The 15,728-nt window shown below is 61.2% G+C and overlaps 1 protein-coding gene across 2 annotated transcripts in view; it reads left to right on the plus strand.

The window, feature by feature from the left end:
• Window positions 1-435: 435 nt before the first annotated feature.
• Window positions 436-15,728, plus strand: part of PRKCB (protein kinase C beta) — a 131,363-nt gene continuing 116,070 nt past the window's right edge. The window contains exons 1-2 of one of the 2 annotated variants that reach the window (XM_075435985.1): window positions 436-665; window positions 846-877. In XM_075435985.1, the coding sequence (XP_075292100.1) occupies window positions 496-665; window positions 846-877 (202 nt within the window). In that variant the 5' untranslated portion in view covers window positions 436-495. The remainder of the gene's footprint in view (window positions 666-845; window positions 878-15,728) is intronic. The other variant, XM_075435986.1, reaches the window with a different exon arrangement.

A 15,728-nucleotide genomic window follows, 5' to 3' on the forward strand; every position in this document is an offset into this window, starting at 1 on the left:
AGTCTCCCGTGGCCGCCGGCCGGGGTCCCCTCGCGGGGCAGGGGCAGCCATGAGGCTGGGATGCAGGTGCTCTATGCAAATACCATGTGTGGGAGGAGCCTCTCCCGGCACCGCCCACTGCGCCCCACACCGACCCGGCGTGGCGAGGGCCCCCCCCCCCCCGCCGCGCGCCGCCATGCAAATCAGCATGCAAAGAAAAGGGGCGTGGCTTGAGCCCGAGCGGCGCGAAAAGGAGGGCGGGGCTCGTTCTGCAGCGACGCGGCGGGAGGGGCGGGGCTTGCTATGCAGATGAGGGGCGGGGCGGGGAGCGTTATGTAGATGAGGGGGCGGGGCGGCGGCGGGTGTGTGTCCGTGCCCGCCGCCAGCTGCGAGCAGAGGTGCCGAGCGCAGCCCAGCCCCGGGCCCAGCGGCAGCGCGGGGACCGCACCGGGACCGGGCCCGGCCGCGCCGAGCCCAGCCAGGCCGAGCCGAGCCGAGCCGGCGGCCCCGCAGAGCATGGCCGAGCCGCCGCCGGCGCCGGGCCCCGAGGGCGAGGAGGGCCCGGTGCGCTTCGCCCGCAAAGGAGCCCTGCGGCAGAAGAACGTCCACGAGGTGAAGAACCACAAGTTCACGGCGCGGTTCTTCAAGCAGCCCACGTTCTGCAGCCACTGCACCGACTTCATCTGGTGAGCCGCCCCCCCCCCCCTCCCGGGACCCACGCTCACCCCCCCCGGGCCCCCCTCACCCGCTCCGGTACCCCCCCCTGACCCCCCCCGGGCCTCCCCTCCCGGCGCCGCTCCCCCCGGGGGTCCCGCCGGGCAGGGTGGGTGCGGGGCCGGTGCCTCACGCCGCTTCTCTCTCCGCAGGGGCTTCGGCAAGCAGGGCTTCCAGTGCCAGGGTGAGTGTCGCGCTGCCGGGGGGCTGGGGGGGGGGCCGGGGACCCCCGCTGCCGCCCGCGTCCCCGCGGGGACCCCCGGGCCCGGGGAGCGGCTTGGTCATTTTTTTTTAATCAACCGGTCGGTGCTTCTAAGCCGGTCGGGTTTCGTTACCGGAGAGAAGTGCCCGAGGCTTCCGAGAACCCCCCCCTGGAAAAGGCAGAGGGAAGTTTATTGTTTTTAACGCCCTGAACGTGAAAACCTGTGTTTTACGGGCAAGCGGGGTGCGCGGGCTGCGTGGCCGTCGGACGCCGTAACCGCGCAGCCGGGAGCGACTCGGGCGGCTCGGTTGCGTTGCTGGGGAAAAATAATGCGTTATAACCAAGTGTTGCCACAGCTGCTGGGCTGCCACAGCCAGAACGCTTTGTCCTGGCAGCGCAGGGGTCCTGGGGGGGCTCTTCGGGCGTTTACGGTGTCCCCTCGTGAAATTAGGGCGAATTACCCGGGCTTTGCCTGGTGCCCTTCTAGCTGGCATGGCGGCAGGCTGCTCCTGGTCGCGGGCAGGCTCGCTGGCCCGGCTGCAGTGGTGTGGGTCTCACCTGCCCCAGGTCAACCTCTGGGTGTGGGAGCCAGACCCCCCCGCTGCTCGCAGGTGCTGGCAATGACATCGGGCTCTGACCGGGGCTTGGGGCAGGGCTGTGTTTTGGTGAGTGGCCGACTCCCAAGCTGAGGTGTTCTGTGTGGGAATAAAACCTCTGAATAGCTGTAACATCTGAAGGACAGCTCGCCCGGCAGCCTGCGTGTGCTCCCGAGGCAGCTGCGGGGTTGCGGTGCGGCACGGGACCCAGACCCGAGGCGCAGGGTGCCATGGTGGGTCCAAGCGCGGCCGGCAGCTCTGCCTGCGTGGCGGCTGGGCTTTGTCCTCGGTGCTCCCGGGAGCATCTCCGCAGGCGCTCGTACATGCGGTGGAAGTCCAGCCCCATCTGAATGACGCTGCTGCTCGTCCTTCGCACTTGCCTGAGGAGCAGAGCCTTACACCACCACCAGCATCTCCCTCCCAAACCCCCACCCGAAGGCCTGGACTGGTGCTGGCAAGCAGAGGAAGGCGGACGTGGAGACCAAAACACGTCCTCGTGGTGTTACCCAAGGTCACAGCATCCCCCGGTACCTGAGGTTTCATACATGGGCAGTTCAGCGATGTTACTCGAAGGAGTTTTGTGCAGCTCCTGTCTCTTACTGCGGGGCTTCCCAGTTCCCCCCGGCCGCTGGTTCTCTGATTTCCCGTATGGCGCGGGCAGCGTCACGCCGGGCGCGTCTGTGCGAGCGCAGTGGCCCTGAAACCTGAAGTGTGCTGGGAGAGGCTGGTGGGCATCGTCTGCTGGTGGGGCAGGGTTGGTCTGTCTGCTCGTGCTTTGCCCAGTTGTACCTGTAGCCTTCAGGATCAGATTGTTGGAGCCTTTTTAAGACTTTCTGCCAGCCCTTGGGAGCTATTGTCCAAACCTGTAACTGTGCACTGGCTTCAAGGCTTATCCTTAAATGTTTTTAACGAGTATTAGATCAGTCTTTGGTGCGAGGTCAGTAACTGGGACCCGTGAAGGTGGTCTAGGACTTGCCCAGCTACTGATGTCCAGATGGGGAGCGCTTCCCCCCACCCGCAGATGCTGAACAGCGCGGTCCTGCCCGGTGGCTCCCGCAGCAGGGGCCCTTCGGAGGCCGCAGTAACGCCGGTAGCGCTGCCAGCAGCACGCTGTGCTGGATGACGGCTCCAGAGCTGCATCCCTCTCTGTAACATACTATTCTGCCTGGAGAAACCACGTTCTGGGGTATTCTGGTATTACAGACGTGAAAACTGCTCTGTTATATCGCAATAGGAAATTTTGCAGACTGTGGTATGTAGAGCAGACCGGTTTTTACCCTGAATACATTCCTAAAATCAATGATCTGTGGATTTTTGCTTATGTCCCCTTCTGCGGGGTTCCCAGGTCCCCGGTGAAAGCGCTCCCGTTAGCGAGGTGGCTGCGGCTCGGGCCGTGGCTGCGGTGCTGGTTGCAGCGGGAGCGTCGTGCCGTTGGTGCCCCAGGCTGGGAGGCACGCTGTGCCTCGCTGCGCAACGCGCCCGCCTTGGAAAGCCAGGCAGGAACGCGAAGCCGCTCCCGCCTGCAGCTGCTCTGAAATCCCAGCTACCCCGGGGGGCTCCGGGAGGGAGAGCTGGGAGTGCCGGGGCTGGCACCGCACGCTGCTCCTGCCCCCGGAGCAGCCCAGGCTCTTGCACCGGTGCCGTCGCGGTGCCGGGTCCTGTTGGCGTGAAGCACTGGGTGTTGGGTTTGCGCCCCACACCTTGCCCTGCGGCTGTGCTTGGAGGTGGTAAATGCGTTGTATTTACATGGCAGGCAGAAACCTCTGTGTAGGGGCTCTCTTCCTGCAGCCCAGTAATGGCAGCGTTTAGCCCTCCCTTAGCGGAGCGCAGCGTTAATTCCCCCTGAAGGACTTCCCCAGCTCTTTTACCCCATCGTTCAGCGGGGTGGGCTGGGAGGGCAGCTGAGGCAGGTGCCTGTCTCATTTCTGAGCCGTTTCCTACTGCCATGCCTGCTCTAAGTAGGTTTTCACCTGTGCCCTGGTTTTTTCTAGGCCGTTTGCAATAATTAGATTGTTAATTAGCTCATTACTGGTGCCTTTTGGCAGGAAGTTAGCAGAAACTGACTCTTTGTAGCTTGAAATACTAATGGATACCACAAATGCCACTTAATTGCTTGCTAATCTGCTTCTTATCCTTGTATACGATCTCCTCCTTATCCTTTCATGCATCAGAAGACTTCCTGGGCTCATGCCTCTGCGCCGAGCCAGAAAGCGTCGCTCTGCGGGGCGGCGGGGGTCTGTGCGCGGGCGGCCCCGAGCAGCAGAGCTGGTTCTTGCAGGTTAACGAGAAAATATCGCTGTGTCGTGGGTGTCGGAAGACTGAAGCGCTGTGGACGTGCCCGGAGCTGCCAGAAGGACAAACCTCCCCGGGGGGAGCTGGCCGTGCGCCGGCTGCCTGTCAGCCCGCGGCACCGAGCGGGCTGGCTGGCTCCGTTGTATCGGTCTTTGCGGCTGGAAGGTGTGCGAACTCGTGAGGAACAGGGAGAAAGGGGTGGACGTGCTCTCCCCGTCCCGGGTTTCGCGATCCGTGTGTCCGGTGCCATCGCCAGGGAGCACGTGAGGAGGGCGAGGGCAGCGTCTCGGTATCTGCAGGCTCTCTCGGTGAAGGAGCGATGCGGGGCTGCGATGCAGCCGATGGCTTCGCCGTCTCGGTTCTCCTGACTTGTGCTTTGAGGATGGTGAAGGAAGGGGAACTGGTCTGGAAGCTGTTGAGAGTGAAATTCTTGCTCTCGTTCTCAGAATGTGCCGCTTTGGGGAACTGGCAGCTTTCCCTTCGTCTCTGCTCCCCGCGCTCTGTCCTTGGGGTGCCTTTCCCCTGCTGTCCGAGCAGCTCTGGGTGCCTCTGCAGATCGGGGTGCTGGTTGCTTTGGAGGGAGGTGTTGTGAGGGGGGCACCTTGCTGGTGGCCGCGGCGTTTAACCCGGGCTGGGCTTTCACCCCGGCAGCTCGGGAGGAGCAGGGGAAGGGTGCTCACGCAGAGGTAAGCGCCCTGTAACGTGATTCTCACTTTGGAGCAAAAAATAACCTGCATCTGTTACTGCCTTCACGTGTACGGAGTGGAAAAGATCTTGGAAAGAAGAATCTTGATTCCGTAAGAGGAGAAGGAATCAAAAAAAGCATCATTTAGTGAAGGATGCTGAGGTCTCGGGCAGTAACTTTTCTGGGGAAAATGTTTACTTCTTGTCCCTGGCCGTGACTCGGTAAGCAAAGATGCTCCTCAGCTGTAATCTCTTCCCAAGCTCCATACCAAATATAGCTCCTTCTTCCAGGTTTTCTTCTCCGCGTCCCCAGATCCAGCGCTCTCGTTTTGCTTTGTGTTTTCACAATTCAACCTCTGGTACCAAACCTGAGCAGCTGGAAAATGTCAGACAGGCCCTACCTTCCAGGCAAGCGCTTCTCGCTCGCTCGCTGCCTCAAAACCCACCCTTCCTTCCCCCACCCCTTCGCCGCCCTCCAGACGGAAGTGAAACCCACGACAGCTCTGGTCTTCGCGGCAGCTCCTGCTGCTGCTGCGCTGGCTTCGTCGCCATCAGCTTCGTGCAGGCGCTCGGTGCGCGCGTTTGTTGACTGCATTAAGCAAGGGAGAAACAAAAGCAAAACAAACTCCAATCATTCAGAGTTGCCTCAAACCCAGTAATTTCGTGTCAACATATTATGCACACTGGAGAGACGTTAGTGTTCAAAATAGACTAATTAAAAATGTTACTGCAATTACTTTTGCAACACAAACGATGCTAATTATATAACGCCGCAGAAATTGGAAACATCATTTTGGAGGGTTTTTCGCGCGCCTTGCGGTGGTAGCACAGATCTGGGTGGCGTGGCCGGGGAGCCGCGGGCTGCGGGAGCCCGGTTCCCCGGCCGCTGGCCCAGCGCCTCGGAGCAGGTAGAAATAAAGGGGAAGGCGGCGTGGTCCCGCGCGCCGCGCCGGGGGGTCCGCGCTTCCGCAGAACGGGGCTGGCGGGGAGAACGGGAGGATGTGCCCCTGCGCGTTTCGGCCGAAGGATCGGGTCTCCTTCGAGGGCGGGGGTCCAAGCCTGTAGCCCACCCTGGTCCTGCCCGTTCCTGCGCTGGGTGCCGCAGCTGGGGCAGGAGGCGTGGGCTGGAGGGAGGCTGGGACCGGGTTCCGCAGGGATCCCCGGACGCGTGAAGCCCCGTTGGCGTCGCCTGGCAGCGCAGAAGGGTTCGCTTGAGTTTCTCAGTGGAAGTGGTTTCTGTCTTCCCTCCCCCTCTGCAGTTCGCGTGGTCGGTTTTTCTTTCTTATCTCCCGAGATAGCTGTTGGCCTGAAATGATCTCGGACGTCGGTGGCGAGGCGGTCTGCTCCCTTCCCGGGGTGTCCGTCGTTGAGCAGGGGCAGTGGGAGGAACTGGGCAGAGGCTCTTGGAGCTGGTCCGGGTGCCACGGGGTGGTGGGAGGGTCTGCATCGTGTCTGCCAGCTGCGACGCCGCTGCAGAGCTCAAACCACCTCGGCACACCAGCCTCTGCCGTGGTTATTCTCCAGGCATGGAGTCTTCCAGGGGAGTTTTGACCCTGCTTCAGCAGGGGGGCTGGACCAGATGACCCACAGAGGTCCCTTCCAACCCTGAACATTCTGTGATTCTGTGTGATTCTGAGTTTAGCGCCTGGGCTGTCTCTAAGGAGGCTTCTCGGGAAACGGTGCAGGCATTTCTGTGCGTCTGCCAGCTCCCTCGCCCGCGATCCCACGGCTTCCTACGGCTTCCTCCCGCACACGGGCTCCCGGCAGCGTGCGGAGGGCATCCTTGCTCCGGCAGCACGTCGTGGGCGGACGCTCACCTGTCTCGGCGCCAGCGGAAGATACCGGGGCCACAAAACAGAGCGAGACCTTGAGGGTTTGAGATCTGCCGTGGAACAGGAGGTGGGGTGGATCTTCTCTTTGAAACTTGCTGAGCTCTCGGTTAGCTGGCAGGGGTTTATCTGGCAACGCGAGCTGGGGGAGTCGCAGCAGCCCTGGATTTATCAGCAAAGAAGTTGTGTGGTCCCAGTGGCGAAGAAATTACCTTCTGGCTGTGCCCATAATTTGGTTCAGGGCAGAACTGCTTGGAAGGCGTCGTTACAAAGCGCGCAGTCAGAAGGGGAACGGTGAAGTGCCGTCACCTGGTCTGAATGGAGGGGGGTGGGATGGCGTCTTGCCCAGGAGAAATGTTTGGGTGGGCTTTTCCCGCAGCAGCCAGCTGCGCAGGGGATTAGTGCTGTGCATTAACACAAACAGAGCTCCGGACCTGCCGGCGTCCGACCGTGGGCTGGTCGCCTTCTCCTGCCTGTGGTAGGGCTCCGGCGTGAAGGACAGCACGGAGCGGCGGCGGGCGCTTGCGGTGCTGTGCCGTTAATTCCTCTAGCGTGGCATCGTGAATCATTATTCTGAAAGTCCGTAAATTAGAGCCATTCAGAAAAGGTGAGTAACAAGCTCCCTGTAGGCGAGGGGTAACTGTAGGTCTTCTGGGCAGCGTGTTCCTCGTGCTCTTCAAGCGATGCGACCCAAGGCGGATTGCGGAGAACAAGCCCTGTGATTAAAGGGGACAGAAACGAAAACAGAAGAGCAGGAGTCCTTCTCCGGTGATCCTGGATGCAGCCTTGGGTTTCCACTGGCGTGTTCTCATGTCACCTTCTGTGTTCCTGGCACAAACCCACACTGCTGCTGACCGGCGTGCGCTGTCGCTGATGGCTGGGCAGGGGGAGAGGGAGGAGCGTGAAGGGCTCCGTGCACCCTCCAGGCTTTTCAAACAAGGCTGTAGAAGACCAAGCGCAGCAGAGGACTTGTTCATCCCGTGGGCTGGCATTGCCCTGTACCTCCTAAAGAGGTTTTTTAGCAGACACTCTTAGTGGAGGCCGAGCCACTGCGCTGCCCGGAGCGGGACCCCTGCAAGGGCTCCTGGGCGCAAGGCGTTGCGCTCCAGTCTTGTGCCTGAGCAGAGACACGGGGCTAGGGTGTCCAGAAACGAGGGCTGTCCCTTGGGTTTCGCGTTCCCCAGGGAAGGGATGGCTGTGGGCTGCTGCTTCCCGCCCCGAGCCGCGGAGGGCTCGTCCCTGGAGGCAGGCACGCCAGCTCCCGGCTGCTCTCCCCATCCCACGGTCCCTCAGCCGCGGCTGGGCTGGGGTTGGTGGCCGCTGTGCCTTGGGCGGGAGGCGGAAGGTTGATGGTACTGGCAGAGATGTGATGGGGCCAAACTCTGTTCAGTGGTGCCCAGCGACAGGACAAGGGGCAATGGGTACAAACTGAAGCTGAGGAAGCTCCAGCTGAAGATGAGGAAGAACTTCTTCCCTCTGAGGGTGACGGAGCCCTGGCCCAGGCTGCCCAGGGAGGCTGTGGAGTCTCCTTCTCTGGAGATATTCCAGCCCCGCCTGGCCGCGGTGCTGTGCCCCCTGCTCTGGGTGACCCTGCTTGGGCAGGGGGTTGGGCTGGGTGACCCACAGAGGGCCCTGCCAACCCCGACCATTCTGTGAAATGCTGTAGTCCTCCAGGCAGTGACTCGATGGATGAAGGCAAAAATCCCTCTGGAGCTTTTCAGCCCGTGGGGGTGAGCGTTAGGGTACGGCTCCCAGGCACAGGGGCTGTTACCCCAGCAGAGAAGGGACTCTCACCGGGAGAGGCTTGACCCCGGCTGGCCCTGTCCTGCCAGCCTGGAGCAGCCGCCGCCGAGAAGTCAGTTTTTCCACCAAAGCCACGGAAGGGGTGGGGAAGGTGAGAAGAAAGCTCCAGTTGTGCGGTGCTCGGTAGCAGCCAAAGGCTTCGTGTTAGGCAGAAGCGGTTCCCAGAAGCGGCTGTGCTGGCTGTGACCCTTCCCAGTGCTGCTCCCGGTGAGGGCTGTCCCCGGCGCGGGGCCAGGAGCAGCCGAGCGCTTGGCCGGGACGGCACGGATTGCTGCAGGCACCGGGCAGAGCCGCAGCCCCGGGGTCTCGGGCCAGTCCCCTCGCTGTGCCTCGTCCCGAGGGGCTGCGGGGCCGCAGACGGCTTCGACCGCAGCGAGCGACTGCTGCAGCATCCCGGGGTGCCATGGAGCTCCCGGGGTGCCATGGAGCCCAACAGGGAGCGGAGCTGGGGGGTTGCCAGCGCTGTCCTGGTCGGCCCCGGTGCCATGCACGGAGGGTGGGAAGCCATTGCCTCCTCACGCAGCCCCGTGGGAAGCGCTTGGGTGGGTTTGTGGCTGGTGAGGAGAAGGGGCTTGAGCAAAAACCTTCCCTGTTTTTGTGGCAGCATTTGGGGATGCCCGGGGTGGGTGCCCGCTGGTGCGGGCTGTGCCTCGGGGAGGGGGCAGCTCCAGGGCTCCCGGCTGCCTTCCGTCAGCAGTGCCATGCTCTGTTCCGATTCCCTTAATGCGGGCCGCGAGTGATTTATTCGTCCTGTTCTTAGACCAGGCTCCACTGGAAAAATAAAATAAATTAAAATGTTCTCCTTGTGAGTAGGCCACGTGAATTCTGCGCAATTAGAGCAATAGCTTGCAAGCAGGGGTCCTTTTTCTGCTTTTCAGGATTATTTGACTGTTCATTGATAAGGGAGAAAGCAGGACTAGTCCTTACAGGGTCACGCTTTACGCGGGCCAGCAGCTGATCCCGACTCCCTGGGGAAGGAAACGCGTCTCGCGCGGCGTGACAGCTCTGCTGCGGCCGCGTCGCCGGGCGGATGAAGCCGCGTGCTGCCGCGGGCGTTGGGCTCGGCGTCCGCCGGCAGCGGTGGGCACTGGCTGTGGGCTGCAGCCCCGAAATCGCTGCAGGACGGTTCCGCTGCAGCCGCGTCGTCTGCACCGTGACGCCCGCTGCGAGCTGGAGCGGGGCTCGCTGTCGTCTCCCTGGGAAGGGGGTTACTGGGAGCCGGTTACGTGCTCGTCTGGTTCGCAGGGTGCCTCTCCCCTGCAAGGTGCCCGAGGCTGGGCAGACCTGGGCTGTGGCAGTCCTTGCTCTGCTCCTGGGTGCTGATAAGGGTGGATGAAGACGTGGTTCTGTCCCTCGCTGCTTCTCCAGCACGCCTGAGCTGCCCGCGCGGCGTGCGTGCCGCTGGGACGGCGTCACTGCGGCTCTGCTCGAGCTCTCTGCTTCCCAGGGACTGGGGCTGACTTGCTCAGCTCTTCGTAGCTGTGCTGCCCTTCCCATCGCGTGGAAAAAGCCAACCAGTTCTAGGGCCATACTGGGATTTGCGAGCTTTTGGGGTGAGCACCTGTAACCTCCTCAGCCTCTTGCGTTCGGCACTGAGCTGCGGTAGCGCAGGAGCAGAAGAGTTCCTGCCCCAGCTGATGGGCGTTCGTCGCTGAGTACCTGACGCGTTTGAGTTAATCTTGTCGGTGTAAATAATTTGCTTCCATATTTGGTCTTGCTTTTGTGCCAGATTTGTACATCTTGTTTAAATATGACGAGCAGAATATACTCGCTGCTAATCCTAGCTGGACAGGCAACGCCTGCCAGAAGACCCAGCTTGAATAGGCTCCCGTGCATTCAAGTGGCTGGACTTGCTGGTCTGAGACTCGCTGCAACTCCCCTTAAATTGGCTCTTTTGCATCCAGTTAAATCTCTGTTTTTCCAGAGAGTCGGTCTGCTGTGAGCTTGCCCCTTCGGGTGGGAATGCTCGCTCCTCCGAGCAATGTTCTGAGCAAAAAAATTTCTCTGGCTCCAAGCAGGAGAAAAAAACGGGAGAATGTTTTTGGGGAGATGGGGGGATAATCAGTGGGGAGCTCTTGGGAGCAGCCAGGCTGGAGCAGAGTCTGTCGTTGCTGACGCAGTGGCTTCCCTGGGGCCGTGTCCGGAGGCGAGCACGCTGCTCGCGAGGGCGATGGCACGGGCTGCCGCTCGCGTGGCTCTGCCTCTGCTGCCGGCTGGGGCCCCGGTTTGAAAGCCTCAGCCTCCTCTAGTTCTGATCTGGTCTTCCTACATTCAGTATTGAGTCAGCAGCAGGGAAGCTAAAAAAGATTCTGACGCTTAAATCTCAGCCTTCAGCCGCTCCTCTTCTTCCTCACGCCGCGACGCCGGTGCGTTGCAGCTGGTGGTGCTGGTAGAGCCCTCCCCGTCTTCTGCTGGCACACGACGTGATGCAGCAGCAATGGCCTCACCTTTGGGGAGCTCAGCGAAATACCTTTATTCTGCCAGTCCGAACAGCACGCACGTTTAATAGTTGACACTCTTAGCACATGAACAAATGCATTTTCATGATTTCCAATTATAGCAGAAGAATGAGAAAGCGCGGCCGTGAAGAGGAGTGGAAGTGGTCTTGGCTCTCCCGAATGGCTTCGCGCAGCTCTGCTCGGTGACAGAGCTGTGAAGTCAGGAGCCAGGACGGAGATCGCTGTGGCGTGTTGGTGAGAAGCTGGCGTGAGGGGGAAGTGGCCCACGGGTTGCGTTTGCATCACTGAGTGGATTAGCTCCTGACGCAGCGCAAAGTCATTATTTACCACGTCTCCAGCTCTGCCGCCTGGATCGGCGCGGTGGTTTGGAGGGAGGCTGATTCAGAGATCGCTGCTGCTCCGTGGCTTGCTTGGCGGGGACCGCTAGCGCTCGCCTTGTGAGCGGAATCAGGGTGCTCATCAAGGTTGTGCCTACCCCAAGAGGCTGAGTAATTTGCTCTGAGGTTTTCTCTTTCTTCGCATTCATTACACTAAATACTTCTGCTTTAGCTTGGTTTGGGAAAAATACGTGGAAATGCTCCATAACTCGCCGTTGACCTAGAGTAGCTGAGAGGAGACGGACTGCCCAAGCCATGACCATGGTGCTGCCCATGTCCCCGGTCCCCGAGACAGTGTCGTCCCCCCGGCAGCAGCCGCTCCAGCTGGGTCGTGCCGGGGGGCTTGCCGGAGCGGCAGCGTGCGCTGTGCCGTGCCTGCCGCGCTCCGTCCCCGGCCGTCGCCGTCGCTCGGGGTCGGTCGGTGCCTCGCCACCTCTCCCGTGCTGACGGAAGGTGGAACCACCCCCCGAAGGGTTACCCACGGACCCTCCGCGGCTTGGCACCAGCTTGGTGTGGAGTAACCTCTGCCGTGTCCTCGTGGTGGAGGTTGGCTTCGTTTTTCGTTGCCTTTGGGAAAACAGACGTTAAGGGGGAGACTGAAAACTGAGAGTTTAAAATTCTCCGTGTTCACCTGGTTTCTGAAGAGTCTGAGGGAAGAACTCGCTTTTTGGGGGGGCTGGTTGGAGCAAAGTGCCCTCTCATGCAATAGCCGTGGTTGCCAGGGGAGAGAGTTTCTGGGGATGGTGGAGTGGGCAAGAGGGGATGGAGAGGAGGGCTGGGCAGGACCCCCCTGCTGCCTCTGCCCCCAGCCTGCCGCGGGAGGGTCTGCTGCTTGCTGCTGGCTGCCCGGAGCAGCTGTAAAACCAAACTAATTCACGTTTGTCTGATCATGCGGCGAAGGACCGTCTCCAATAGCTCGGTCTATTAACTTCCAAATTTGTCTGATTCATCTGTCTTTGATGGAGAGGTGCCTCAGGGCCAGGCTCCTCTGGAAAGGAGGCTTCTAGGTCTGGAACAGCAGTCAGTTATTCTCCTGGGTGAGGCAGAGTGACCTTCGTGTCAGCTGAGAAGCTGATTGCGGAGTTTTGCTGCTGGGGGTTTTTCCTGCCTCAGGCATCCATATCTACATGTTCATGGCCAGGCAGCTCGTCCTGTGAGCTGTCCTCTTCCAAGGCTGGCACATCTCTGTCCCAGAAGCCTTCCACCATCGTGTCACCTCCTTGCTGCCATCTCCTCCCGGTCGGAGGAGCTGGCTGCTGGAAGAGAGCTTGTGCTGGAACAAGGAAGCTCCTGCTTTGCCGTCGGGTCTCCTGGGGCTGCCCCTTGCCCTCCAGGTCTGTCCTGGAGCTGCTTCATGGCACCATGTGTGGGGTGGGCTGGGATGCCCCTCGGGCTGGGGAGCGGTGCTGGGGGCCGTGGCCGTAGGGACGGCTGGGGACAGAGCCGGCTCTGCGGCACAGGCAGTGGTGACCCGCTGGTGACGTGGGGACTGGCCACCTCCGGTCCTGCTGCTTGGACATGCCACGGGGTGAGCTGTGCCGGCAGCGGGGTCTGCACCGCAGAGAGGGGTCTGCTCTGTCCCAGCCTGTACCGGGCTTGGGGAAGGCTGCAGAAGGTGGGGTGCTGGCTGGGGAGATGTCTTCAAACCGCTGCTCTCGTGGCTTGGAGCAGCAGGGCGAGGTGCCGGGTACCCGTCCGTGCCAGCCCTGTCCTGGCTGCCATCGATGGGCAGGGCACGGCAGACGTGCGGCGGCGGTGAGAGCGGAGCTTCTGACCTAGAGTCTCCTAGGGCTCCTGAGGTGGAAAAAGTCTCGCTTGCTGGGTCATTTAGAGACTGAATCTGGGGTTTTGGCAGGAGGAAAGGCTTTAATTAGCTGCTGCTCAGTAGGGCTGCTATTAGATCTTCAGAGCAAGACACTGCTGGGCTGGAAAAAATGTAACGATAGCTCATTTGCTTAGGAAACCGTGAGGGTAATTTGCATTTTGGTTGAAACACTAAACCCTCATAGAGAATTTTTCTAAAATAACTTCAAGCTATAGTTCAAATTTCCTCCTTCTCTGAAACTGTGAAGATCTGCCTTGGTGCCAAGCGGTTTGGAGTTTGCGTTCCTTTGTTTGCCGCTCGCCTGGGCTGTGGACGAGTCCTGTCATCGGCTGCTGCATGACAAACGGCTCGCCTCGCTCAACCTTGGAGTGGAATTAAATTCTCCTTTATTATATACCTAAAAGGATTTTTTTTCTTTTCTGTAACAGCGGTCCCTCTGACCTGAATACTCAGGAGACGCGTGCCAGGGTAGGAAGCTTTGCAGCGTGTTCCTGAACCCGGCTCTGCTGCGGGGTGAGAAGGAGCTGCTTTGAAATGCGTTCTGGAAACCGGAGTTTGTGCCCGCGCTGCCGGCGTGCGCAAGGCGACGCTGAGCGTTGCCGATACAGAGAGAGAGAGCAAACCTCCGGCTCCAGGCTCGCTGCGTCCGCGTTGCCCACCAGCCGAGGATGATGATGGCGGTCCCCGGTTGGGTGTTTGAAGGCCGTGGCTGTGTCGCCGGGGGTTTGCCCGGGGTGGGAGCGGCTGTCTCTGCAGCGATGTGCTGTTGGCTGTCGGGAGGAGCGGGGGGCTGGCGGGCTGTCCCCGGGACCCCCTGCCTGGCTGGGCTGCGGGGAACCGGGCGCTGGCTTTCCTGGTGAGCAGCTCCTCGCCTTGCTGGGGAGGCTTCCCGCACGGATCACGGAATCCCAGCATGGGGGGGTTGGCAGGGCCCTCTGTGGGTCACCCAGCCCAACCCCCTGCCCAAGCAGGGTCACCCAGAGCTGGCTGTAGAGGACCTTGTCCAGATGGGTCTGGAATATCCCACCGCAGGGTGGGTGGGTGGGTGGGTGGGATGCCACACCTGCCCACACGGCGATGGCAGCCGTGGCACCGCGTCCCTGGCTGGCGGCAAGTCCCGGCGCTGCCCGCGGCGCGGCGGAGCTCCCTTCCGAAACCGCCTCCCCCGTTCGGGGTGTCGTAAATTTGGAAGAAACTTCATTTCTGTGGTGTTACTATTAACTGAGTCCAGGAGGATGAAAATAAGCGACTGTGGGGAAGGGCAGGCTGACTCACTTCTCATTCTCCTGTAAATTTCCATTTCGGTTTCGGTTGAAGCTCAGGTGTGAGGGGAGTGAAAGCTAGTAATTTGTGACAAAAACTCCTATTTTAGATCGCGCTAGAAGAACTCCCTTGCTAATTGCAGAAATTATAAGGCTGCGATTCTTGTAAAGGGACACCGAATCCAGCGGTTACCCGCGAGTTGCCTTGCGGATGCTCCGCTCCAGAGCCACCAAAACGAGCTTTACACCGTCGCGGTGACGTGGTGACCGTGCTGCTCGCCCGAGGCGGGGGCTGCAGGGCTGTGCGGTGCCCTCCATCGTAGCTCCTGCCTCCACGCTGTGGGGCTGCAGCGCGCTCCATCGTTCCCCTTCCGCAAGCAGCTTTGGGATTGTGGTCGTTTTGCCCTTTGCCTGGTCTGTGGGGAGAGCAAAGGCAGCAGTCCTCTTCTTGGCAAGGGCAAGGGCAGGGTCCTGCACCTGGGGAGGAACAACCCCAGGCACCAGTACAGGCTGGGGCTGAGCTTCTGGAGAGCAGCTCTGCGGAGAGGGACTGGGAGTGCTGGGGGACGACAGGGTGACCATGAGCCAGCAGCGTGCCCTGGCTGCCAAGAAGGCCAATGGGATCCTGGGGTGCATCACGAGGAGTGTGGGCAGCAGGGCGAGGGAGGTTCTCCTTCCCCTCTGCTCTGCCCTGGGGAGGCCCCATCTGCAGTGCTGGGTCCAGTGTTGGGCTCCCCAGTTCAAGAAAGATGAGGAGCTACTGGAGAGAGTCCAGCGCAGGGCTACGAGGATGAGGAGGGGACTGGAGTATCTCTGCTACGAGGAGAGGCTGAGGGAGCTGGGCTTGTTCAGCCTGGAGAAGAGAAGGCTGAGAGGGGACCTTCGAAATGCCTCTAAATATCTGCAGGGTGGGGGTCAGGAGGACGGGGCCAGACTCTGTTCAGTGGTGCCCAGCGACAGGACAAGGGGCAACGGGCACAAACTGAAGCAGAGGAAGCTCCAGCTGAACCCGAGGAAGAACTTCTTCCCTCTGAGGGTGACGGAGCCCTGGCCCAGGCTGCCCAGGGAGGCTGTGGAGTCTCCTTCTCTGGAGATATTCCAGCCCCCCCTGGCCGCGGTGCTGTGCAGCCTGCTCTGGGTGACCCTGCTTGGGCAGGGGGTTGGGCTGGGTGACCCACAGAGGTCCCTGCCAACCCCTGCCATCCTGTGATTCTGTGATGAGGGCAGAGAGGCTGCCCTGTGTCCCCCCAGCCCCAGGACTGAGCTGGCAGCAGCGGGGGCCCCTTCCTCGCCGGGGGCACAGCGACTTTTCTCCCTCCCGAATCCGGTGCTGCAGGCTCTGCTGCAAGTTCCTCCCTTGTCGCTGCCTGCTCGGCTCTAATTTTTTCTTCCACCATGTCAGAGCGAAACAAGAACACTTCTCTGAAAAGCAAGAGGGAAATCATGTGAGTAGGCAGTGGCGTGTCCACGCCTGGAGCGGGTTCGGAACGCGGCCGATGTGGGCACTGCCGAAGGGGAAGCACAGGGCTGCCCGGTGTCGGGCTGTGCCGCCCGCCTCGCCCCTCGCTAGGGTGCTCCGGAGAACACAGTGGGCCCAGTTGGATGGCAGCAACTGGTCAGTGTGGAGAGCAGCGCTGGGGCAGGGGAGCGGAGGCCGGTGTCCCCGCGCAGCCCGCGGGCACGCTGACCGGTGTGGGCGACAGCGG

Source organism: Opisthocomus hoazin, chromosome 15, assembly GCF_030867145.1.
Source record: "Opisthocomus hoazin isolate bOpiHoa1 chromosome 15, bOpiHoa1.hap1, whole genome shotgun sequence".
NCBI classification, from domain to species: domain Eukaryota; kingdom Metazoa; phylum Chordata; class Aves; order Opisthocomiformes; family Opisthocomidae; genus Opisthocomus; species Opisthocomus hoazin.